The following is a 27,223-nucleotide window of genomic DNA, read 5'->3' on the forward strand; positions in this document are numbered from 1 at the left end:
ATGGCGGGGACAATTGTGGGGTGGGGGAGGGAAGAGAACTGTTTGGGAGGGATCAGGGGGTGGGATGTGTCAGGTGGGAGGCTGATCTCTACCCTAAAGCTAAAATTAACCCTGCAAGCTCCCTACAACCTACCTAATTAACCCCTTCACTGCTGGGCATAATTTACGTGTGGTGCGCAGCAGCATTTAGTGGCCTTCTAATTACCAAAAAGCAATGCCAAAGCCATATAAGTCTGCTATTTCTGAACAAAGGGGATCCCAAAGAAGCATTTACAACCATTTGTGCCTTAATTGCACAAGCTGTTTGTAAATAATTTCAGTGGGAAACCTAAAGTTTGTGACAAAATTTGTGAAAAAGTGAACTTATTTTTTTATTTGATGACATTTGGCGGTGAAATGGTGGCATGAAATATACCAAAATGGGCCTAGATCAATACTTTGGGTTGTCTTCTAAAAAAAAATATATACATGTCAGGGGATATTCAGGTATTCCTGACAGATATCAGTGTCCCAATGTAACTAGCGCTAATTTTGAAAAGAAATGGTTTGGAAATAGCAAAGTGCTACTTGTATTTATGGCCCTATAACTTGCAAAAAAAGCAAAGAACATGTAAACATTGGGTATTTCTAAACTCAGGACAAAATTTAGAAACTATTTAGCATAGGTGTTTTTTGGTGATTGTAGATGTGTAACAGATTTTGGGGGTCAAAGTTAGAAAAAGTGCGTTTTTTTCCATTTTTTCCTCATATTTTATAATTTTTTTTATAGTAAATTATAAGATATGATGAAAATAATGGTATCTTTAGAAAGTCCATTTAATGGCGAGAAAAACGGTATATAATATGTGTGGGTACAGTAAATGAGTAAGAGGAAAATTACAGCTAAACACAAACACCGCAGAAATGTAAAAATAGCCATTGTCATTAAGGGTAAGAAAATTGAAAAATGGTCCGGTCATTAAGGGGTTAAAGGGACACTGAACCCAATTTTTTTCTTTTGTGGTTCGAATAGAGCATGCAATTTTAAGCAACTTTCTAATTTACTCCTATTATCAAATTTTCTTTATTCTCTTGGTATCTTTATTTAAAAAGCAAGAATGTAAGTTTAGATGTCGGACCATTTTTGGTGACCTGGGTTGTCCTTGCTGATTGGACAGCACCAATAAAGAAGTGCTGTCCAGTGTCTGAACCAAAAATGGTCTGGCTCCTTAGCTTAGATTCCTTCTTTTTCAAATAAAGATAGCAAGAGAACGAAAAAAATTAATAGGAGTAAATTATAAAGTTGCTTAAAATTGCATGCTCTATCTGAATCGCAAAAGAAAAAAAATTGGGTTTAGTGTCCCTTTAAGCTTGGGACTGGGAGTGCTTTGCAGTTAAACTTTACTTTTGGGCGTCACTGGGTTGAAAATTACCTGTAGCCACCAATCAGCAAGCACTACACCCCAGATGCTGAACCAAAAATGGTCCTAAACTTACAGTCCTGCTTTTCAAATAAATATACCAAGAGAAAAAAGAAAATTTGATAATAGGAGTAAATTAGAAAGTTGCTTAAAAATCGCATGCTCTATCTGAATCATAAAAGATGTCCCTTTAAGCCAGCTGGGTTTATGACATGCTCCCTTGTCGAAAAAGAGGACTTGTAATAAAGATGACATAATCCAAAATGTATTTATTGTATAATTTGGTTTAAGCTTGCTATTTCCCATTGAAGGCAACCGATAATTAGCTTTTTTCTAATATCCCTTGGGACAGAAGTCCTTTTTTTATTTTTATTGCCCTTTCAATGCATAATTTTGCTTGTTAAATCTTTTTCCATTATATAATTGCACCAAGACTATTATTTTGAACATAATAAACATTTCTATATTCAAATTTTGCCTTTGTCTTATATGTGAACTATGTTATTAAAGCAAAAATGAGAATATTGTGGTTTCGTATAGATTTTTAGAAAACAAAAAAGACAGACTGGGGGCGGAGCTTGGCCGCAGCTATGATGGCTGCTTAAGCCCAGAGCTCCACAATAGGGACCGCTCACAATTAAAAACTAGGTCTGCAAAACTTAATATCAGGCACTTTGCTCTACTGATTTGCGCTGTTGATACCCTCAGGAGTCTAATGATATCACTCTGAACAGTCTGGAATATGTAAGCGACCTTGTCGGAGACTGGAAAGTAGAAGAAGCGACCAAGCTGCTGAAAGTGTGACGCAGCATGTAATATATCCAGAAACGGATCGCTCTACAATGAAGTGAATAACTTCTACAGCTTGGGTAAACCTTGTAATTGCTTACCAACTATCAGCATGGCTTCAATTACGACCTAACACAAACAGAATATGAGATAGAAGTCTCAACACAATCTACCCTAGCAACGGTTTCTTCATGTTATGCTGCAAATAATTTATTAGGAGGCTACATATAAAATCCTATCACTAATTGATAGACAGATTTTGCCGCATGGAGGAAAACCCTATCTCCAAGGGAAAAGTTGATACGGATTGTAACTACTAAATGTGCAGGCAATTGCATATTATTACTACCAGCTGAGACGCAGGACATTATAACTATATCAGTAGTGCATCTACTTTAATCATTTAAAAGGCACTTATAGAAACTAGCCATTTGAAGAGCACTGCCTTAAAGAGTCCGCCTATATATCTAACCTTTGCCTTTAACACCATTATACCAGGCTACAACTTTATAATGGCTACTAAAAAGAATATTAAAACTGTTTAAGAAACCCGCACTAGGTCAGCTAAGGGTCAGATGGTCACGTCTTACTTTAGCCCTTCAGAACAGAAAACACTGGAACAAACCAGCCCTGCTGGCAAGACATCAAAACAATTTACTACCTCACAAGATTCCCACACCAAAGAAGACCAAACTCAGATCCCCACGCACATTTTATCCTCTTTGGCCTCCACACAAGAAATTGCTAACATTGTGAGATCATGCATAAGAGAAGAACTTATGGATCTCAAACAGGATATTCATACCATGGGATTTAGGGTTGAGGCTCTAGAGGACAATGGAGATATTGTCAGAGAAGAACTTACTGCGATACAAGAGACCATGGACCAACATAATTAATCTCTACTCTACAAGATAAATTAGAGGATTTGGAGAACAGGGGGTCGAAGGAAAAATGTTAGAATACGAGGAGTGCCGGAATCGGTGTTGCCTAGTGATTTCCCTACTTATCTCCCCTCACTCTTTACACACTTGCTGGACAGTCCTAACGCTACAAACATCCAATGGGTCAGAGTCCACAGAGCCTTGAAACCGAAGCCGCCAGACACAGCTCCCCCACGGGACATCATCATCAAGTTCAAGAATTTCTTAGAAAAATAAAGTCTTATGGCGGCATCTCGAAAGAAGCAACCTGTAAAATTTAGAGGGGTTGTATTACAATTTTATGCTGACTTGGCGACCAGGACTTTGCAAAGACGAAAGGAACTGTCTCCTTTAACTATGCTATTACATAATAAAAGAATACCATAAAGGTGGGGATTTCCTTTTCACCTACTGGTCATTAAGGATAATAGAAAAGTAACATGCAACAACCCTACGGAAATAAATCAATTTTGCAAACTGCTAGACCTGGAACCGCCGGATACTTCTGATCTACAAGTTGCACAACCCAAGGCCTCCACCAACAAGAAGCAAAACACTTGGAACACGATACCACCTAAGAAGAAAAAACTGCCCTCTACGAACCCAACTCCTGGATCTGAGATCTCACGGACACCAAGGTCCCCACATTCATCCTTCTCTCAGGAGAACTCTGACTCTGAAGCTGAATCCCATTAACAGCCTTTTCCTCGTTAAAATAGGACAAAGAACAGCCAAGGACACGTAACTATTTTTCACTAATTTGTAGAGAATTAATATGTGCCTAATATGATGTTTGTCAGCTTATGTGACCTATTCTGAATATATTATAGACCATATATCATAGGTCCCGTTTTGTATTCCCTCCCTAAGTTGATGATTGTAAATTTTTATTGTTCTTGTACTCAAACTGCTTTTACTGTTTATACTGCGAATGTTTGCTTGTTTAGTTTCTTTTGTTAGGTTTTACTACAGCAAAAGGTTAGACCATGTAGAAAGACGCAATGAAACCACAGTCAATAGACATATGATTAGAATATGTATTAACTCTTGTGCGATTTCCCCTAAAATACACTATGACGCATAACTTACAAATTATTTCACAAAATGTTAAGGGATTTAATTCACCCCAGAAACGCTCACTAGCTATGTTGGATATGCATAAACGCCATACTGATGTCTTGTTTTTACAGGAAACACACTTCCGCAAGAATAGAGAACCCAGATATTTTGGCCCCCAATTCATACATCACTTCCACAGCTCCTACACAGCCAAAAAAAAAAGGGGTTAGCATATTGGTCAATAAAAATATCGCATTTCAACACATTCAAACCACTAAAGACCAGGAAGGCAGATTTTTGGGCATTTTCGGTTTATTATATGGTACCCCAGTAACTTTCTTCAATATATATGCTCCAAATATTAAACATGTACCCTTTTTTCGCAAGGTATTTCAGAAATGGTTAGATTTTGCCAAAGGTATAATTATACTAGGAGGGGATTTTAACTTCCCTGTACAACCCCTGAAAGACTGTTCAAATCCGAACACTAGAGCATCCAAGAAAACAGCCCACTTCCTATGGAAACATTTAAGAGACCATAATTTATACGACACATGGCAATACTTCCATGAGGATAAAAGAGACTATACTTACTTCTCCCCACCTACTAAATCATATAGTAGATTAGATTATTTTTTCACGAACCAGGCAGGTCTCACGTATATATCTGATTCTTCCATCAAACCTACAACATAGTCAGACCATTCAGCCATGCTGCTGAAACTAAAATGGCCCAACACTAGAACTAACACCTGCATATGGAAGCTAGATGATTCTCTCCTAAACACTCAAGAATTAAAAGAAACACTCACCAAATCACTTAGGGAGTTTTTCTACATAAATTCTACCCCAGATGTTGATGACTTTACTATATGGGAGACACATAAGTGTTACATGAGAGGAGAATTTATAAAGTACAAAGCACGTATAAAAAAAACAGCACAACAACAATATATAGACCTAACTAAAAACATATCCAATCTAGATTTTAAACACACAAAAAAACCACTAGGCCAAACAATATTTAAGGAGCTACAAGACCATAGATTTAAATTAAAAGAAATGTTAGCACAAGAACAAACAATACTTAAAAAATTCAAACAAAAGCTATTCTATGAAGGTAATAAACCGGGCAAAATACTAGCTAGAACCCTACAAAAAAGAAAACTGAAATCTTTTGTGCATGAACTCCTTACTCCTACAAATCAAAAAATACTCACTACCCCTGGCATCTTGGAACAATACCAAAAAATACTACTCACAGCTCTATAACTTAAACACAATAATTGATCAATCAGAAACAGAACCCAACATTCACTCTTATCTACACACTTCAAATTTGCCAACCTTAAATACAGAACAAGCTAAAAACATAGACTCCCCCATTACTCCTACTGAACTAAACCAAGCGATAAAAGAATTAAATGTGGGCAAGAGCCCAGGCCCAGGTGGCTTCACAGTTAGGTATTATCAAACCTTTAAAGACATCCTTGCACCGCACCTACTAACTTTATTTCATAAAGTAGGAGATAAAGACCCCTTCCCTAAAAGCATGGTAGAAGCCTATATCACGGTCATCCCCAAGCCAGGGAAACCCCCAAATATACCATCCAATTTCAGGCCCATTTCACTATTAAACGTAGACAATAAATTATATGCGAAAATACTAGTGACCCGGATTAATAAAATGTTACCGTCATTAATTCACACCAACCAATCTGGGTTTACCCCAGGTCGTGAAGCCAGACACAACACCAAAAAAATATGTTAACCAGCAAAAACTCCCCACAATCTTTCTATCAATTGATGCAGAGAAGGCCTTTGATAGGATCAATTGGCACTTCTTAAGAGCTACTCTATATAGATTTGGATTCGGGAAATTATTGATTGAAAAAATATTCGCATTATACCATTCCCCCACAGCTAGAATACACTTAAATAATTCCCTCTCTGCCCCCATAAGAATCAACAATGGAACACGGCAAGGATGGCCGCTTTCCTCACTATTATTTGTCCTGGCCATGGAAGCATTAGCTACAAATATAAGAAACAACCCAGAGATAAAAGGCATCATGATAGAACAAGCACAATACTGTAACGGAAGCTTCCGTTACTTTTGTACTTGGAGAGGAATGCAGGCCAGCCTCCTCCCCTCAGACTATGGACCCAGGAACTTGAGGGGATTCTATGATTTGGGAGGTGGGTGCCCAGGGTACATTTGGAGTACTTTTACCCTGGATTCAGGTGTACCCAGTTTCCATGAATTCCCAGAGACTCTAAGGACTGGAGGGAACTGATACAGAGTTGGGATTCCTGTGTTATGTTAGAGTATAAGGTGACAGCCAAATTCAGAATTGCCTGCTGCACCCCCCCCCCCCCCTTTAGACTCAGAATGTTTGAGCTGATTGCAACCTCCTGCTGTTATGTGTCTGTATATCTAGTCTGTGTGTGAGACACAGAGCAGGAGATTGCACACAGCACAGACAATCTAATGCTGAGACCTCCTGCTGTTATGTGTCTGTATATCTAATCTAGGTGTAAAGTGTCTCTCTGTTATTTTGTGAGTCATCAATTGTCTTTTTGTATGTCAGGATGTGATTAGAATCTTGTTTAACTAACCATTGTCTGATGTTTGTCCCATTGTATAATATTTGTTTCTATTGATTATGTGGTAACTCCCCCTTTGTTGGAAATGAATAAAAGCTGTGTTCTCTGTGCAATAAAGCAGTTCCTATTTTGACCCTCAAGCATTCAGTCTTGGCTAATGTTCTTGGGGGTAGCTATAACAACTAGCAGCAGCCGTTATTCTAATAGCGGCAGGTGTCCAGTGGAGGTTCATGGGTTGGCGTTTGGTGGGAGCAAGCTGACTTTAGCAGGTATACCCAGTCTGGGGTACCGAGACCTGCTACAAATACAAAATGGCATTATATGCCGATGATATCATGCTTACTCTAACCTCCCCTGAAACATCATTAGTTGCCCTATCTTTGGAATTCTCTAAATACAGCGCAGTCTCTCACTTTAAAATTAATACCACAAAATCTGAATTTCTTAGTTTACATAACTCAGACATGGTCAAACAACATACAACAGCAATTCAGATATCAATATCAACCTAAATCTATCAAATATTTGGGCATCCAGCTTTCTGGAAATAAAGACATGTTATATTCAATAAATTATACCCCACTACTACAGAACATCAAGCAAGATATAAGGAGCTGGGAACAAAAACCATTGTCATGGCTGGGGAGTACCAATTCGATCAAAATGACAATACTTTCAAAGATATTATATATTTTTCAAGAATTACCTATCTCACTACCTGATAACTACTTACAATCCTTACAGAAAACAGTCAACACTTACATATGGGCAAAACATATGGCTAGAATATCCATGAAAACTATGTATATGTCAAAAGACAGAGGGGGCCTGGGAGTACCTAATCTGGAATATTACAGATATGCTACTCATCTAGTTAGGATCATCAATTGGTGTAAACATGAGTAAAATAAGGAATGGGTTGGGCTAGAGCGCCACTTGTCTAAATCCTACAACCTTGGAAGTTTGTGCTGGTCTAATATTAAACCACAAAAACACAGAAAATACACCTGGCACAACCAACGAAACCCTTAGAATCTGGGAAAAATTGGTAAGAAAAATTCCAACCATATCTACTATTCCATCCCCATTAACCTACGTCTTAACCAACAAAACCTTTATCCTCCAACAGACTTTTGGTCAGGATAAATGTAGTACAATACACTTGTTACTTCCTTATTACAAAATCCTCTCTGAAGGTAAACTACGCCCAAAAATAGAACTACAAGAATCAAGTATATCCCATTTTGTCCCTTGGTACAAATACCTCCAATTAAGCCACCTCATCACAACACACCCTGAAAAGAGTAAGATATATAGAAACCTAACACCCTTTGAAAATGTATGCTACCAAAAAGATGATATTAGAGGTAACCTATCCAAGTCATATCAATTTATCTTACAATACCATTCACGTAATCTGCCATCATATACCCAAAAATGGGAGCAAGAAATTGGAATAAAAATTATAGAAAAGGACTGGTTGAAAATTCTTGCACACGTCATCTTCGGCTTCCTCTATAAGTTTTAAAGAAACCAACATGAAAATATTAAGTAAATGATACTATAACCCGCACAGGTTAGCCCAGATTTTCCCAAAGTCCACAAATATTTGTTGGAGAGGGTGTGGACAAACAGGCACAGCATACCATATATGGTGGACGTGCCCTATGATTAACAACTATTGGAAACTCATAACAGAAGCAACCAAGGTGTTACACTTAGAAATTCCTAATGACCCACTAACATGCCTGTTTGGTAAACCCACCAAGTTGACATGTAGACTTAGATCCAAGATACTTACCTTAATGTTAAACTGCGCCAGACAGCTAATACCTAGGCTTTGGAAGTACACTATTACACCCTCAATAGAAGATTGGGTCTCTTCTGTAACACTGGCAATATCTCTCGAAAAATACCATTACTTTATATTACATCAATTAGAAGCCTACTACTCGATAAGGTTTATCTGGGAAGAGTATACCAACTCTAATCGTAAATGAAACATAGATCTTGTAAAATATGTAAATTGACATTATGTTATTATTTGACTGCCAAACATGTATTGTATCTTTTCTTTACTGATAATATCAATGTTCTGCATTGTTGTCTTGTAAGTTGAGAATTTTTCAATAAAAACCTATTTAAAACCAAAAAAAAAAAAAGACAAAGACTGGGTTTTACTGAGGACTTTCCTTATATTAGTCCAGTAGTAGCAGCAGAGAAAGATTAGTGTGGGAGGCATTAAATGGGAAGATTCTGTCATTTTCTGGGTGTAGCACAGACTAGACCACGTTCTTAACCAAATGAAATAAGTTGCAGACATGCCTTCAGTGGCGTGGCTGTGACAAACTGGTTGCACCTGCAGGGTTAGTTCATTCTAGTTGTGAAAAACCAACTTTTGGGTGGCTACATATTTTATTAATGAAACCTGGTCCCTCGTATCACCTTGCACTGGGACATAGTGCTAACCCATCTCTGCTCTATTACTGTATATCTGGGTGGAAACAGAATGTTATACAACAAAAATACTATGGCATCTGGGTGGAACTTGAATGCAAAGTTACCTAAAGCTTAGCAGAAATGGATGGAAAGGTGCAAATGACAATGGCATCTCAAAACCTTTGTGCTGGTACATGTCCTCTTTATAAAAGGCATGCTTTGCAAGACTTTTTTTTTTTTTTATCAATTTAACCCCACAATACCATAAAAGGACTTCAAAGTAATTATACTGAGCTGCTTTCTGTAATCAGGTTGGATTGCAAAAATATGACAGCCAACAGATGACTCATGTATATCACTGCTCCCCTTGCTCTGTAATTTACCATCATCGCCGAAGACACTAACAGAGGAAATACTCCTAGACATGTTCCATACCACCAGTCACATCTTTAATCTGAAAGACTAGGTGTCAAGCAGTCACACTGGTGCTGCAGGTAGAGATAGCCATGACAGTTGCTACACTTGCTGCCCTGTGTACTTCCCTATGTCCTCACACAGCAGAAAGAGGGTTACTGCTGTGTGCCACAACTTCCATTTCCGCAATGCAGCCAGAGAATCAACAAGTGGCATACAAGAGGGGCCAGAGTAGCACATTAAGCAGTAACTTAATTGCACAACAACACTGCGAGGACCCAACAAGCAGCTCCTGAACTTAGTATGTGTGCAACCAACTGCATGGAATTAAAAAAAAATTAAAAAAATAACTTACATAAAAAAGGGGGGCAAGATTACATAATTAAAAGTATATTGCAAAGTTGTTTCATTATGCATAGATAGATATATAGATATATATAGATAGATATATATATATATATATATATATATATATATATATATATATATATATATATATATATATATATATATATATATATATATATATATATATATATATATATATATATATATATATATATATATATATATATATATATATATAAAATCCGGCTCCCATGGACGCCAAGCCAGATTTACTGCACGGCTATTGGCTAAGAGGTGAAAACGTCACCTCTTAGCCACATTTTTTTTTTTGCTGTGGGCTGCTGTACAAGAAACATGGCGATCGATTGAATCAAATAAAGGAGCTTTCTACATGAAGTATCTAATACTTCATGAATGAAAGTCCCCTTTATTTGTTTCAATAGTAAATCCCAGCGTTTGTAAAACGCTAGGATTTACTTTCACTTTAAGTGTGCAATAGCAGTAAGTCTAAAAAAAACAAAACAACAATGTACATACCTTAATTAAAAAATACTTGAATATATATATATATATATATATATATATATATATATATATATATATATTCATTCATGTGCTTATATGTTGGAATAAATTGTGCAGATAAACTTGCGACACAGAGTTGCCACAAACCTTCAACTTGTAAAATAAAAAAATAAAAAAAGCAATATCTGCAAAGCGCAATAAAATAAGTTACGCCTGTATACACACACACACAAAAAATCATGGGATGGCCAAAAGTTTATGGCTCCTAAATTTATGCACAAATGTCATCCACAGCACCATATAGTAATACTCCTTTATTGGAACATTGTATCTCATAACGTTGCTTATGATTTTTTGTATCTGTTCCACAGAAGACGTTCCAATAAAGAAGGATTATTACTATATGGTGCTGTGGATGTTGTTTGTAGATGTTTAAGGGATTTGCAGTCACCCTATTTCCACATGCATCAGGCTGTTTTAAGGTGCTGTACACTTATCATTTGGCTGCTAAATTTATGGGCTGGCTCCTAGATTTTGAACAAATGTGTTGAGCCCTGATTTACTATATGTTAAAACCCAGCAAAGTGGTTAACTACTTAGCAAATTTGTATCCTCATCGGGATTTGCACTGGTGAGAAACGAGCAGGCAGTACAGTCATCTGAAGCAGAATGGGGGTATTCCATAGTACAACGGATTATAATCTTAATACTTTTAAGAGGTAAACACAGAGCATAAGAGAATTTGCTTAATAACCTTATATAGGATTTTAATTAGACGTGTCACTTTAAGTTAATACTTCACGGTTATTACAGGTAACCGACCTAATGCTTGCCCTGTGTGTTTTCGCCAAAGGGTTAAAATCAATTTCCTGTGTATTTGCTCTATTAACATATGGAGCCAATGGATGCCTATATTTTATGCAGCATTAGTATAATATTTTGCACCATAATAAAAATGTGTGATCACATCTTTGTAATCCCCTCAGAGCAGAGGTCAAACTAATTGCTCCAGTGGGGCTGAATATCAGATTGTATTTTGCCAGGGCTTCACGTTACATGAAAAACAAACCAAACAACTTATTTTAGCTGAGGTACAGACTATAACCATACTTTAATCTAAAAAATCATAGGACTCGCAGTTACTGTAATTATAGAGTTTTACAACTGTTGGCCACCTTTTAAGATTTTACCAGTCACTATCCTCAACCCTATCATTTTTTGTTCTAGAGCACAATATTACTTTTCCCAGGTGCCCATATGGTTGTTTTCATGGCAAAATTAGTATAATAAAAGTGCTCTAACTAATAAGAGTATTTTATACTAAACCTTGATTTCCCTTTAATTCTAGCAATATAATTTTAATGATCTTTGTTGCTACTGCCCCACTGTGTCTGGAGGAACTCATTAGTGCCTACCTATTTTCTACCATACTGACTGTAAATATTTCATGTGTATATGAAATCAGGCAATATGACTAGGTGAAGACACATGCACTACTTGATAAAGAAAGATTAAAGGGACATTAAACCCAAAAAATTTCTTTCATGATTCAGATGGAGAATACCATTTTAAACAACTTTCTAATTTACTTTCATTATCTAATTTGCTTCATTCTCTTGATATTCTTTCCTGAAAAGCATATCTAGATAGGCTCAGTAGCTTCTGATTGGTGGCTGCACATAGATGATTCATGTGATTGGCTCACCCATGTGCATTGCTATTTCTTTAACAAAAGATATCTAAAGAATGAAGCAAATTAGATAATAGAAGTAAATTGGAATGTTGTTTAAAATTGTATTTTCCATCTGAATCATGAAATATTTTTTTTTGGTTTAATGTCCCTTTAAAGACTCAGTCGTCAGGCAAGCCCCAACTTAAAGGGACACTGTACCCAAAAAATTTCTTTCGTGATTCAGATTGAGCATGACATTTTAAGCAACTTTCTAATTTACTTCTATTATCAAATTTTCTTCATTCTCTTGGTATCTTTATTTGAACTGCAAGAATGTAAGTTTAGATGCCGGCCCATTTTTGGTGAACAACCTGTGTTGTCCTTGCTGATTGGTGGATAAATTCATCCACCAATAAAAAATTGCTGTCCAGAGTACTGAAACCAAAAAAAGCTTAGATGCCTTCTTTTTCAAATAATGATAGCAAGAGAACGAAGAAAAATTGATAATAGGAATAAATTAGAAAGTTGCTTAAAATTGCATGCTCAATCTGAATCACGAAAGAAATTTTTTGGGTACAGTGTCCCTTTAAAGGGACAGTCTGGTCTAAAATGTTTGTTTAAAAAGATAGATAATCCCTTTATTACCCATTCCCCAGTTTTGCACAGCCAACATGGTTATATTAATATACTTTTTACCCCTGATTACCTTTCTAAACCTCTTCTGACAACCCCCTTATCACATGGCTATTTATTTATCTATTGACTTGTATTTTAGCCAAATAGTGCAGTGTCAGCCACAACTTCCCAGGACTGAGCACAATGTTATATATATATATATATATCACACATGGAGCAGTCTCTTGTTGTGAAAAGATAATAAAAAAGCATGTGAAAGAGGCTTAGAAACAGTCAGAAATATTGAGTTTTAAATGTTATAAAGTAGATTAAAATAATGTTGGTTGTGCAAGGGTAATGGGTAGTTAGGGCTTTAACTTTTTAAACAATAACAATTTTGGTGTAGACTGTCCCTTTAAGGAAGAGAAAATGTCAAAAAAGTAGTTTTCTTTAATATTTCTTAAACATGCAGCGTTGGTTTCACTACCATAAACTTTAATCATGTACTCGGTTCTCAATGGACAAGCTCTGCATGGCAAATATACTCTTCTTTGTGCTCTCCTTACGCAATGACAAAAATAAAGAGGCAGACAGATTGTCATTAGGTATCAAGAGTTAGATTTGTCGTTGGAAGTTGGCAGCCTTATCAAAGCGGAACATCTAAAGAACTTTAATGTTTTTCTCCAAAAAAAAAGGCCAGTTAATAGATGTGATAGAGCTGAACCAGACAAAATGAGCTAACCATCCTGGGCCTTAGATGGAACAATGTCTAAATCTGGCCTGGAAATGGCTGCTAATTCGCCTTCCACACCAAACAGAAAATAGACAAATACACCAGTTGTTACACTTACTCAACCGGGAACGAGCTCCCCCGTATTCACGTGAAACTCTCTGCTTCACTTGGGTATTTGAAAATGGAGGCCCCGTTCCAAGGTAGCAACTATCGGAGGAGCGGAATACACAGAATCCTCACTATGATGTCACTTCCCAACTCTCCTGTACAGCGCAGACGCAAAACATAGCAACAGCCCTACGTCACGAACGTGCATGCGCACTATGCACAACCGACCGTAGGAGCATGCGCAGTTCCCAGACAAAATTGGAGAAGAAATCAGAACGTACGCATGCCCAGCTCAAGTTTTACATAATAAACCATGAATGCGCGTATGCTTATGGAGCACATGCTTAGAAAGAAACATTAATTACGTAATCGCAGTTTTTACATCTCTGTTGGCTACAGTGAGAGCTCCTTATTGGCAGCCAATGATTTAATATAAGATAAACATAAACACAAATGAAATACAATGGAACACAAGTAAGCATACTAGTAAATCAAAATGTCAACATTTCACTTAGCTAGAATTACACACGCCACCATGGTAACTATGACAATAATGACATGATGGAACAACGTAACCTTTCTGTTAACAAAGTTAACAAAAAGTTGTATTAGAACAGAAATCACATATTCTTCCAGAGACAAATATGGCAAACAACTCAATAAACTTCCGGTTGTCACTGTTCAGCTAATATCCTTTTCCGGTTTTGTAAAAGGAATGTTACACTACACTCACTGTTAAACATCCAGGAGTGATGATGAAGTCACAGGATGGAGCTGGCTCTTTCCTTCTATTCCTCACTCCTTTACTGCTCCCGGCGAGCTTAGCCTCGGATCTTCCCTTTGTAACGTGTGGCTCTGTGGTGAAACTGCTCAACACACGACACAACGTCCGTCTTCATTCTCATGACGTCAGATATGGTTCGGGTGAGATGACATTCTACCTCTATGAATAGCGTCATCAAGAAAAATCTGCCTTCCGGTGGGGGCAGTGTAACAATTTGCAATATTATTATTATTTTTTTATTTTTTTTAATGTTGCTTAAGCTATCAAAATCACAAAATTAATTGCATAATGCAACATAAATTGATTTAATGATAATTTCTGCAACAATCATTGAAAAATATATTAGCTCATTTTAGCTTAAATGGACATCATAGGGAAATTAAATCCAGATTTTTTTCTTTCATGCTTTAGAAAGAACACAATTTTAATCAACTTTCTTATCCACTTATCAAATATTGATCCACTTATATTATCAAATATTTGAATTATTTTTATCCACTGATATTATCAAATATTTGAATTATTTGTTGAAGAAGCAGCAATGTACTCTGGGGAGCTATCTGAACGCATCTGGTAAGCAGGGATAGGCAAGGTGTCCGGACACGGACACAGGTGTTCGTGACTAACCCTTGCAGTGTGTGCCACAACCTTAGTATATACACATCTTTTCTTTCTGATTAAATAATAGGAATAAAAAAAATGTGTAGTGTGAATAAAGTTAGTGGCTTGTCAAGAGACTGCTAGCGATATCGGGTGATAAATTATAGAATAAATAAAGCCTGAGTGAAATACTGGATGTGTATCTGCATCTGTATAATAACAGCCAGCTCTATACAAAGATACAGTAGTGACACTGGCACATGCATATAGCCAGACAAGGGCTGGTTATAGGGTCAGTGATATCTGCATCAGTATATTAATGCCCTGCTCTATATAATGACACAGTAGTGACACTGACTCATTGGTATAGCCAGAGGAGGGCTGGTTATAGGATCAGTGGTATCTCCATCAGTATAATAACACCAAGCACTATAAAATAATGTTTTTAATTTCAAATGTACCTTGGTGTCCTTCACTAAGGTCTGTACTTTGGAAAATGTCCGCCACAGTCTTTGTCGGTGCCTATCCGTGCTGGTAAGCCAGCAATGAGGATTTTATGTGCAGCCACCAATCAGTAGCTAGCTCCTGAGCCTACCTGGGTGTGCTATTCAATAAAGGATACCAAGAAAATTAAGCAAATCAGATAGTACAAGTAAATGGGAACGTTGTTTAACGTATATAATACGTCTTAGCTTCAGGGAGCTCCAGCAGTCTAGGCTGTTAAATTACAGCCGAGAGCTGGCGTTCCTGAAGCACCAGGCATCTGCCTCATATGGTACTGGAGCGCGATATGCGCTCTGGTTCCATATGAGGGCAGATGCGTGATTGTTGCAGACGGTGACACTGTGTGTAACAATCTTCTGTTGGTGCCAGCGGGAGGGAATGGGAGGGCCCTATGCTACAGAGAAAATAAAGGCGCAGGGAGGGATGGGGCAGCTACACTACAGAAAAGGGGTTTGGGGTGCGCTAACTAATGATCGAGGTGGGGGGGACACTACGCTACAGAAAAAATGAAAATAAATTTAAAAAAATATTTAAAACAAACAAACAAAAAAAAGGGTTTATAGGTACTGGCAGACAGCTGCCAGTACCTAAGATGGTGGCTACTAGAGGGGGGAGGTTTAGAGAGCTGTTTTGGGGGGGATCAGGGAGGTTGGGGGGTAAGGGGGGATCCTACACTGCAGAAAACATGAAAATAAAATAAAAAATATTTTATTAAAAAAACAACAAAAAAAACATTTTCATACTGGCAGACTGTCTGCCAGTACCTAACATGGGGGTGACCGGTGGGGGAGCGACGAGAACTGTTTGGGAGGGATCAGGAGTTGGGAAGTGTCAGGTGGGAGGGTAATCTCTACACTAAAGCTAAAATTAACTTTTTAAGGTACCTAATTAACCCCTTCACTGCCGGGAATAAGTGTGCTGCGCAGCTGCAATTAGCGGCCTTCTAATTACCAAAAAGCAATGGCAAAGCCATATATGTCTGCTATTTCTGAACAAAGGGGATCCCAGATAAACTTTTACAACCATTTGTGCCATTAATACACAAGCAGTATGTAAATCATTTCAGTGAGAAACCTAAAGTTTGTGAAAAATTAACAATTTTGTTAATTTGGTGGCATGAAATATACCAAAATGGGCCTAGAGCAATACCTTGGGTTGTTTACTTAAAACATATATATCGTTTTGACAGGTAAATGAAAAAGGCTTTAATTCTGTTTTAAATGGAGTGATAGCAAAAATGCTAAAAATTCTCCAGTATTTTGTGCACGTTTTTCTCTGAAAGTCCCGGTAGTGAAGGTGTTAAAGTGTAGAATACAGAGCAGGAGCTGTATGCTTTGCGATGGCTGCATTGCTATTTATTATTCCTCAGAGGTTCTTTTTTTATTTACATATTTGCAAGTGTTAACACTATTTCAATTTTACATAACAAATATTAAAGTCCCTGTTCTGTTGTGCAAGGTACAGCTGCCAAAAAGTCATTATCAACACTGATCTGGGAAAGCAAACTGCTTCTACCACAGAATGCAACAATACGGGCGCTACAAGATGGCAGCACCCAGTATAAAGATGTAAAGCTTTACCAACTGGTTTCTGTAATAGGTGGTTAAATGTAGCCACCAATCAGCAAGTGCTACCCAGGGTACCGAACCAAAAATGGGCCAGCTCCTAAGCTTACATTCCTGCTTTTTCAAATAAAGATACCAAGAGAACAAAGATAATAGGAGTAAATTAGAAATTTGCTTAAAATTACATGCTCTATCTGAATCATGAAAAAAAAAATTTTCATATCCTTTTAAGCTATCTACATACAAGTTAACAAAAAATATTATTTATTATTATATTGTAGTGTTTTGACAGCAAATTGTAATTCTCACAATTGCTTGGGTAAAAAACAGCTTTCTAATTGCCAGTAAAAGATAAAATATGTTTTGAAAAGCTGTACTGTATCATTGTTTCCTAATAAGTAATAGTAATATAATAAGAACAACTATAAATGTAAATAGCCATACTTTCTAGCTCACGCAGGCTGCTAATTCTTCATGGGAGTGCATTAGTTAAATATACCTGCTCAAGTATTTCATAACTTACTTGTTTTCTTGCAAAACGAGCACTTAGAAATTTTCATTGTAGCCATTGCCTTAAAGGGACAGTCTAGTCCAAAATAAACTTTCATGATTCAGATAGGGCATGTAATTTTATACAATTTTCCAATTTACTTTTATCACCAATTTTGCTTTGTTCTCTTGGAATTCTTAGTTGAAAGCTAAACCTAGGAGGTTCATATTTTAATTTCTAAGCACTTGAAGGTCGCCTCTTCTCTTAGGGCATTTGACAGTTTTTCGCCACTAGAGGTTGTTAGTTTATGTGTGTCATACAGATAACGCTGTGCTCACGCACGTGGAGTTCCTTGGAGCCAGCACTGACTGGCTAAAATGCATGTCTGTCAAAAGAACTGAAATAAGGGGGCAGTTTGCAAAGGCTTAGATACAAGATAATCACAGAGGTAAAAAGTGTATTAATATAATTGTGTTGATTGTGCAAAACTAGGGAATGGGTAATAAAGGGATTATCTATCTTTTAAAACAATAACAATTCTGGTGAAGACTGTCCCTTTTTAACTTAGTTATTTCTATTGTCACAAGAATTTTGGAGCAAAAGTCCTCTACTGAGCATGGGAGAGAAACTGACTGCAGCTAGAACAAGTGTCTCCTAGCAACCACTTTAAATGCAATGCTTCTCTGTTGCCTTCCTGTAGACACTGCCCCCTTGTGGGACTGTGAAAGGAAATAATGGACCCTGCAGTTAAAAAAACAAAAATAGAGAGAGAGATAAAAGGTAAAATCCCTTTTTGAAAATAATACATAGTATAACCCACGAGACAGGCTGTTTTATATCTCTTTAAAGCAGCATGAAACCCCAAAAGATTTCTTTCATGATTCAGATAGCGCATACCCTTTTAAACAACTTTTCAATTTAGTTCTATTATCAGTGTTGTTTCATTCTTCTTCTCTTAGTACCATTTTTTGAAGGAGGAGAAATGCACTAAGCTGAACACATCAGTAAGCCAGTTACAAGAAGCATATATGTGCAGCCACCAATCTGCAGCTAGTTCCCATCTCTTAAAGGGATAGTCAAGTCCAAAAAAAAATTCATGATTTAAATAGGGCATGCAGTTTTAAACAACTTCCCAATTTACTTTTATTACCAATTTTGCTTTGTTCTCTTGGTATTCTTAGTTGAAAGCTAAACCTAGGAGGTTCATATTCTAATTTCTTAGACCTTGAAGACTGCCTCTAATCTGAATACATTTTGACCACTAGAGGGCATTAGTTCACGTTTCATATAGATAACATTGAGCTCATGCACGTAAAGTGACCTAGGAGTGAGCACTGATTGGCTAAACTGCATGTCTGTCAAAAGAACTGAAATAAGGGGGCAGTCAGCAGAGGCTTAGATACAAGATAATTACAGAGGTAAAACGTGTATTATTATAACTGTGTTGGATATGCAAAACTGGGGAATGGGTAATAAAGGGATTATATTTCTTTTTAAACAACAAAAATTCTGGTGTTGACTGTCCCTTTTTAAGCCTACCTAGATATGCTTTTCAAAAAATGATACCAAGAGAATTCAGCATATCAGATGATCATATAAATCAATTGGAAAGTTGTTTAAAATTGTAGGCTCTATTTGAATCATGAAGGAAAAATTGCGGGTTTCCCTTAGTTAGATTTTGAAATCTAGAAAAACGGATTTATGAGCCATTCAAAACATTAGTTATTTTCCTAAAATTTTGTTTCTGTGTCTTAAAGGGACAGTCTACACCCTCATTTTTATTGTTTATAAAGATAAATAATCCCTTTATTACCCATTCCCTAGTTTTGCACAACCAACACGATTATATAAATACACTTTTTACCTCTGTGATTATCTTGTATCTAACCTTTTGCAAACTGCCCCCTTATTTAAGTTCTTTTGAAAGACATCCATTTTAGCCAAGCAGAACTGGATCACCTGAACTCCACGTGCATGAGCACAGTGTTATCTATATGACACACATGAACTAACACCCTCTAGTGGTGAAAAACTGTCAAAATGCCCTGAGAGAAGAGGTGGCCTTCAAGGGCTTAGAAATTACCATATGAACCTCCTAGGTTTAGCTTTCAACTAAGAATATTAAGAGAACAAAGCAAAATTGGTGATAAAAGTAAATTAGAAAATTGTTTAAAATTACAAGCCCTATCTAAATCATGAAAGTTTATTTTGGATTAGACTGTCCCTTTAACTTTTTGGTATGTTCTAAACATACCTATTTATATACTGGTTTCTAAAAACCAGGGCTGTCAGAATATTGGAGAACAAACCACTAATGCTCATGTACAATTTTCAGTCACTGTATATAATGTAGATTGGAAAACATATTACCATTTGAAAGACTGCTTCTAATAAAGGTCTGCATTCAGTCTTAACGAGCAACACTGAAATCGGGTCTCATGGGCTTTCCTTTCCTACAGGCAGCGGGCAGCAGTCGATAACGGGCGTCACTTCAGTAGATGATGGCAATAGTTATTGGCGGATTCGAGGGAAAACCTCCACTGTTTGTGAGAGGGGGACATTAGTGAAATGTGGTCAATCTATCCGCTTGACTCATGTCAATACTGGGCGTAATCTGCATAGTCACCACTTCACATCTCCTCTTTCAGGAAATCAGGTGAGTTAAATCAACTAGATCAGTGTATACAAGTGACTTCATAAGAGCAAGCTAGATATAATAAAAATGGACATGACACAGGAATGTTAAACTTATTTAGACACAAGTTGTAATTTTTAGAAAAAAAATTGAAAATGTTCCAAAGAAATTGCAGACCAGAATTCCCTTGTGCCACTTTCACCTTTTTTATTCTTGTATTAAATAGACGTGCATTCAGACTATTCATAAGGAAACGAATGCCAAATATGGCCGCCGCCAGCAGCATATGTCTCTGAGCTGGATTTCTTCTTGTGAAAGCGCAACACACTAAGATCTGGATTTGCTTATATCTTAGTGTGTTGCGCTTTCACAAGATGAAATCAGTCTCCGAAAGTAGTGAAATGCTGCTGGCGGCCATATTCAGCATTTGCTTCCTAACATAAGTCCGAATGCGTATGCTTAATATTAAATGTTTAATGACCAATTTCATTTTATTTACTAGTCCTGTACATTGAAGAAAGTTTTGGTAGATGTCTGATTTATTATTAATATATTTGTGTAAATAACATAATTCTGATTTATCATAAGTAATTTGTAAAGGTGTTTTAACGCATTTAAAGATATATTGTACTGTAACATTGTCTCACCTTGAATATGATTCCAATGATAACTTTACTTGTTGGAGTGTATTACATTGTTTACAAATAGATCCTTTACCTTTATGTTGTTCTTTGAAATAACTGCATTTGCCTGCTGAAGCCTTCACCTATGCTGAAAATATAAATATGTTTGTATGCTCTGTAGAAAAGCAATATGAGCAGGAGATAGTGGCGTAAATTAAAGGGATACTGAACCCAAATTTTTTCTTTCATGATTCAGATAGAGCATGCAATTTTTAGGAACTTTCTAATTTACTTCTATTATCAATTTTTCTTTGTTCTTTTGCTATCTTTATTTGAAAAAGAAGGCATCTAAGCTAAGGAGCCAGCACATTTTTTTGTTCAGCACCACGGACAGCACTTTTTTTTTTTTTTAGTGCTGTCCAATCAGCAACGACAACCCAGGTTGTTCACCAAAAATGGGCCGGCATCTAAACTTAAATTCTTCCTTTTTAAATAAACATAGCAAAATAATACAGAAAATTTGTTAATAGGAGTTAATTAGAAAGTTGCTTACAATTGCATGTTCTATCTGAATCACGAAAGAAAAAATTTGGGTTCAGTGTCCCTTTAACCTTCCAGTGGGGGTGGGGTAAAGAGAGAGATAGTTTTGTATCTCAAATAGTTGGTTTTACTCATTGATAACAACATAAGGTCTCCTGCCTTCTGCAGATTCTGCCCATTTAATGGACGTATCCTTGTTAACAATAGGCGATTTGTTTTAATAAGCAAATACATGTACTTCAAATCCAAAAATAAATATGAAGGAACAGTTTCCCATAAATGTAATACTCTGCAGCAATTATAACAAGGCATTTGGAATATATTGAGGGGAAAAACATTTGACAGTAAACACCCTGAGATTGTAGTATAACATGTTTAGTTATGTGTCGTAAAACAATATACTTTTATTGTTTAGTTTTCTAAGAACTTAAAATGTACACTGCAGACTTGCCATAAGGCAGAACATGCTGCAGTAATGCAGCTTGTCCGCAAAAAGAACAGGACACACGAAGAAGAGGGAAAGAAAATTTACAGTACACTGTCCTTTTAAAGGGACAATCTACTTGAATTTATTTTTTAAATATAGATAATCCCTTTATTAACCACTTTTTACCTCTGATTACCTTGTATGTAAGCCTCTGCAGACTGTCCCCTTATCTCAGTGCTTTTTACAAACTTGCATTTTAGCCAATCGGTGCTGGTTCCTGCATAACTCCACAAGAGTGAGCACACTGTTATCTATATGGCACACATGAGTTAGCACTGTCTGGTTGTGAAAATCTAATAAAATGCACTGAGATAAGAGGTGACCTTCAAGGGCTTAGAGACAGGTAGAAATTTAGAGGTTATAAAGTATAATAATGTTGGCTGGGGAATGGGTAGTAAAGATGTTATCTATCTTTTTAAACAATAAAAAAAATCAAATACACTATCCCTTTACGTCTAGCATTAGATACCAGCGCTTACAACGATCTACAAAACTTAAACTCTCACAGCAGGAAGGCCTCATAAATGCAATCAATATCTTGTTCTGTAACCAGGCAGCAAAATAGACGAAGTGCCTCTAATTGTTCTTAAAAAAAAAAACAACAACAACAAAAACTGTACTTTCTTAGCTATCTGTCTTCAAATGGAAAATACTGATGTTTGTATTTAGTAATTTTAATAAAGAAAAGTATTGGTCTACTTGCACAACAGCAGTTGCAGTGTATACATTATTATTATTATTATTATATTTTTTTTTTTTTTTAATTGATTACTTTTCTCCACACAAATAATGGAAAGTTTTGTTTTTGAGACTGGATGAAGGGTAATGGTATTGTTATATTAGTTTACATATGAAAGAGACGTACACTTGATTTTTCTTTGCATAAATATTTTGTAGATGATCCCTTTTTATATAGCCCATCTGGGAGTGTTTGTGTGACAATGTATAGTTTTGCTTATTTTTTTATTTTTTTAAATAACATTGTGCTGATTTTTTGAGACTTCTAACCAAGCCCCAAAATATCAGATATTGACCCAAGTCTATAGATTCCTGCTGCTCTTGTTTGTGTAATCTGTCTTTTCATATGCAGGGAGGGGGGGATTGTCTGCTTTTTCAGCTTTCTCAGGGTATCCCAGCCTAACCTCATCAACAGTGCTAAATTGGGAGCTTCTAATTACGTTTTTACAAGGTTTTATACTGGATTTCTAGATCCGTATCAGTGCATATACTTCTTTATAGTACTGTCTATTACATGCAGTTATTTGAAAATTGGTGTACACTGTCCCTTTTAATGTTAATTGAATCATTTTTGGTACTATACAGCAATGTGATTTTTGTAATTTTCTATGTAGGAAGTCAGTGCTTTTGGAGACGATGGTGAGGGTGATTATCTGGATGACTGGACAGTACTTTGCAATGGAGAATTCTGGCAGAGGGATGAAGAGGTGCGCTTCAGACATACCTCCACTGATGTACTACTGTCAGTCACTGGGGAACAATATGGACGTCCAATAAATGGCCAGAGAGAGGTGCATGGTATGGCCTACTCCAACCAGAATAACTACTGGAAAGTCATGGAGGGCATCTTTATGAAACCAAGCGAACCACAAAGGACTGATACTGCTCATACTGAATTATGACCTTTCACACAGAGACTCACTCTTCCAGTTTCCCTTCCCTGACCATACAGTATTTGGCAAGCTAAGGATTCCTCCTAACTACTGAGTTGCTATCACACAGGTGCTGATGGTTTTTAGTTGAGAATCCAAATGCACAATTTTCTTTTAGTTTTATTATTGTTTTGCAATTTTAATGTTAAGAACGTGAGGGATGGTATGTCCTCAAGCATGCCACAAGGTTATTTCATTCTGCCTAATTTTACCTAAGTATTGAATGGATTTGAATATAATTATTTTTAAAAAATCGCATGATTCAACTTTTTGTTTAAGTAGCTTTATTCTTGACCAGTTGTGGTGGAATTACAGTATTTTACTTTACTATTGCAACATATGAGAGAAAGCATTAAAATTACTCACAACACTATTCAGAATAAAAAAAACTGCTATACAGAATTCTACATTATGACAGAAGTAGCATGTGCAAATTGTGATACCTCCCCAGACGCATTGCAGGAAGCCACGTGCTTACAATTTTTCATACCTCAGGCATCTGTATTGTCTGGAATTGCTATTCAAAAATGAGGTGACAGTGTCTTGCTTACACAAATCTAATCACTCTGCTGGCGAGAAAACTATATTGTAAACAGTGGCACAAAAAAGCAAAGAATATCACATATAACTGTTTCATAAAAGTAGTTTAACATATTTTCTCTTGCAAGATGTATCCAGTCCACGGATTCATCCTTTACTTGTGGGATATTCTCATTCCCTACAGGAAGTGGCAAAGAGAGCACACAGCAAAGCTGTCCATATAGCTCCCCTCTTAGCTCCACCCCCCCAGTCATTCTCTTTGCCGGCTCTAAGCACTAGGGTCTCTCTACGGGAGGGTAAAGTGAATGTGGTGTTAGAATTGTAGTTTTATATCTTCAATCAAGAGTTTGTTATTTTTAAATGGTACCGGTTCGTACTATTTACTCTCTAGCAGAAAAGTGATGAAGAATTCTGCTGAGAGGAAAATGATTTTAGCATGTTGTAACAAAAATCCACTGCTGTTCACACACAGGACTGAGGAGTACCAGAAAACTTCAGTTGGGGGGAACAGTTTGCAGGCTTGACTGCAATGAGGTATGTTCTGTCAATTTTTTCTAGACAAGACTGAGATAATGCTAGAAGACTGATAGGATCCCCATGTGGGGAGGGTAAGCTATGTTCTGAGACTTAGTATAGAATTGCATGCTTACATAACAGGGCTAAATAGGCTGGTTGACACTAATACAGGGCAATTGATTTTTTATTTAAGAAATATTCGCTGGTGACACTTTTCTTAAGCACTTAGGCACTTAAAAGTGTGGCCCTAGATGATTCTCTGACTGAGGAGAATGAGGATAGTCCGTCTACCTCTCCCCATGTGTCACAACCAGTTACGCCCGCTCAAACGATGCCTAGTACCTCTAGTGCGTCTGCCCCTATTACTTTACAACAACTAGCGACAGTCATGGATAATTCCCTTGCGGCCTTTCTATCGAAACTGACAGTTTTCCCTACAAAGCGCGACAGCTCTGTTTTAAGAACAGATGATGAGCAGTCTGAAGCTTTGGTAGCCTTATCTGATGTACCCTCACAACACTCCGATGTGGGGGTGAAGGATTTGATGTCTGAGGGAGAAATTTCCGACTCAGGAAAGATTGCTCGTCAGGCAGAGTCAGATTCATTAGCGTTTCCGATCCCCAAAAGGGTTGCGGATATTGTTACTAGGGAGTGGGATAGACCAGGTATCCCTTTTGTTCCCCCCCTATTTTTAAGAAAATGTTCCCCATAACTGACCCCAGGCGGGACTCGTGGCAGACGGTCCCTAAGGTAGAGGGGGCTGTTTCTTCACTTGCTAAGCGCACAACTATACCAATTGAAGACAGTTGTGCTTTTAAAGATCCTATGGATAAAAAGTTAGGTTTACTTAAAGGGACATTATACACTCATTTTTTCTTTGCATAAATGTTTTGTAGATGATCTATTTATATAGCCCATAAAGTTTTTTTTTAAATAATAAATGTAGTTTTGCTTATTTTTAAATAACATTGCTCTGATTTTCAGACTCCTAACCAAGCCCCAAAGTTTTATGTGAATACTGTCAGCTACCTTCTCCAGCTTGCTGCTGTTTGTGTAAAGGGTCTTTTCATAGGCAAAAGAAGGGGGAGGGGGGAGTATCTTATTTGCCACTTGCAGTGGGCTTTCCAGCTACCTTTTCAACAGAGCCAAACTGACAGCTTCTAAGTAAGTTTTTAAACAGTTTTATACTGGATTTTTATATCAGTATCTGCATCTTATTCTTTATAGTAGTGTCTATTACATGCAGTTATATGAAAATGAGTGTATACTGTCCCTTTAAGAAAATTTTTGTTCAACAAGGTTTCCTTCTCCAACCTATTGCCTGCATTATTCCGGTAACTACTGCAGCGGCTTTCTGGTTTGAGGCGCTGGAGGAATCGCTCTAGACGGAGACCTCATATGACAAGATTATGGATAGAATTAAGGCTCTAAAGCTGGCTAATTTTTTTTATCACAGATGCCGCTTTCCAGTTAGCGGCAAAAAATTCAGGTTTCGCCATTATGGCGCGCAGAGCACTTTGGCTCAAGTCATGGTCGGCCGATGTGTCGTCAAAATCCAAATTATTAAATATCCCTTTCAAGGGAAAGACCCTTTTCGGCCCAGAATTGAAAGAGATTATTTCAGATATCACAGGGGGAAAGGGCCATGCTCTCCCCCAGGACAAGCCCTTTAAGGCTAGAAACAAAGCTAACTTTCGTTCCTTTCGTAACTTCAGGAGCGGTCCCGCTTCAGCCTCTACAGTGGCAAAGCAAGAGGGTAACGCTTCACAGCCCAAGGCAACCTGGAAGCCTTACCAGGGCTTGAACAAGGGTAAACAGGCCAAAAAGCCTGCAGCTGCTAACAAGACAGCATGAAGGGGTAGCCCCCGATCCAGGACCGGATCTAGTAGGGGGCAGACTCTCTTCTCTCAGGCCTGGGCAAGAGATGTTCACGATCCCTGGGCCTTAGAGATTGTATCCCAGGGATATCTTCTAGAATTCAAGGACTCTCCTCCAAGGGGAAGGTTCCACATTTCTCATCTGTCTACAGACCAGACAAAGAAAAAGGCGTTTTTACGCTGTGTAGAAGATCTACTTACAATGCGAGTGATCCACCCAGTTCCAATTGCAGAACAAGGGCTGGGGTTTTACTCAAACCTGTTTGTGGTTCCCAAAAAAGAAGGAACTTTCAGACCAATCCTGGATCTCAAAATTCTAAACAAATTCCTCAGAGTTCCATCGTTCAAAATGGAGACCATTCGAACAATCTTAGCAATGATCCAGGAGGGTCAATATATGACTACCGTGGATCTAAAGGATGCGTACCTGCATATTCCTATCCACAAAGATCATCACCAGTTTCTCAGGTTCGCCTTTCTGGACAAGCATTATCTGGCTTATGTTTTTCCACCGTTTCCTCTCCTCCCTTGTCTGTTTGCCAGAATCAAGCAGGAGAAGGCTTCAGTGATTCTGATAGCGCCTGCGTGGCCACGCAGGACTTGGTATGCAGACCTAGTGGACATGTCATCTGTCCCACCATGGACGCTGCCAATGAGGCAGGATCTTCTAATACAGGGTCCGTTCAAGCATCCAAATCTAGTTTCTCTACGTCTGACTGCTTGGAGATTGAACGCTTAATTCTATCAAAGCATGGTTTCT

At 37.4% G+C, this 27,223-nt stretch overlaps 2 protein-coding genes across 2 annotated transcripts in view; one reads left to right on the plus strand and one right to left on the minus strand.

Moving 5' to 3' along the window:
- The window catches only part of SUPT6H (SPT6 homolog, histone chaperone and transcription elongation factor), a 270,720-nt gene extending 256,912 nt beyond the window's left edge, over positions 1-13,808 (minus strand). The window contains 1 exon segment of the mRNA XM_053706195.1: positions 13,643-13,808. The gene's annotated coding sequence lies outside the window, so the exon portion shown is untranslated.
- A 536-nt stretch (positions 13,809-14,344) lies between these two features.
- On the plus strand, positions 14,345-23,796 carry SDF2 (stromal cell derived factor 2). Its single transcript, XM_053706194.1, has 3 exons — positions 14,345-14,556; positions 20,035-20,231; positions 23,213-23,796. The coding sequence occupies exons 1-3, from the start codon at positions 14,385-14,387 to the stop codon at positions 23,498-23,500; spliced, it is 657 nt and encodes a 218-aa protein (XP_053562169.1). The 5' UTR covers positions 14,345-14,384; the 3' UTR covers positions 23,501-23,796.
- The last annotated feature ends 3,427 nt before the right edge of the window (positions 23,797-27,223 follow it).

The sequence above is a fragment of the Bombina bombina genome, chromosome 3 (genome assembly GCF_027579735.1).
Source record: "Bombina bombina isolate aBomBom1 chromosome 3, aBomBom1.pri, whole genome shotgun sequence".
In the NCBI taxonomy this organism is placed as follows: domain Eukaryota; kingdom Metazoa; phylum Chordata; class Amphibia; order Anura; family Bombinatoridae; genus Bombina; species Bombina bombina.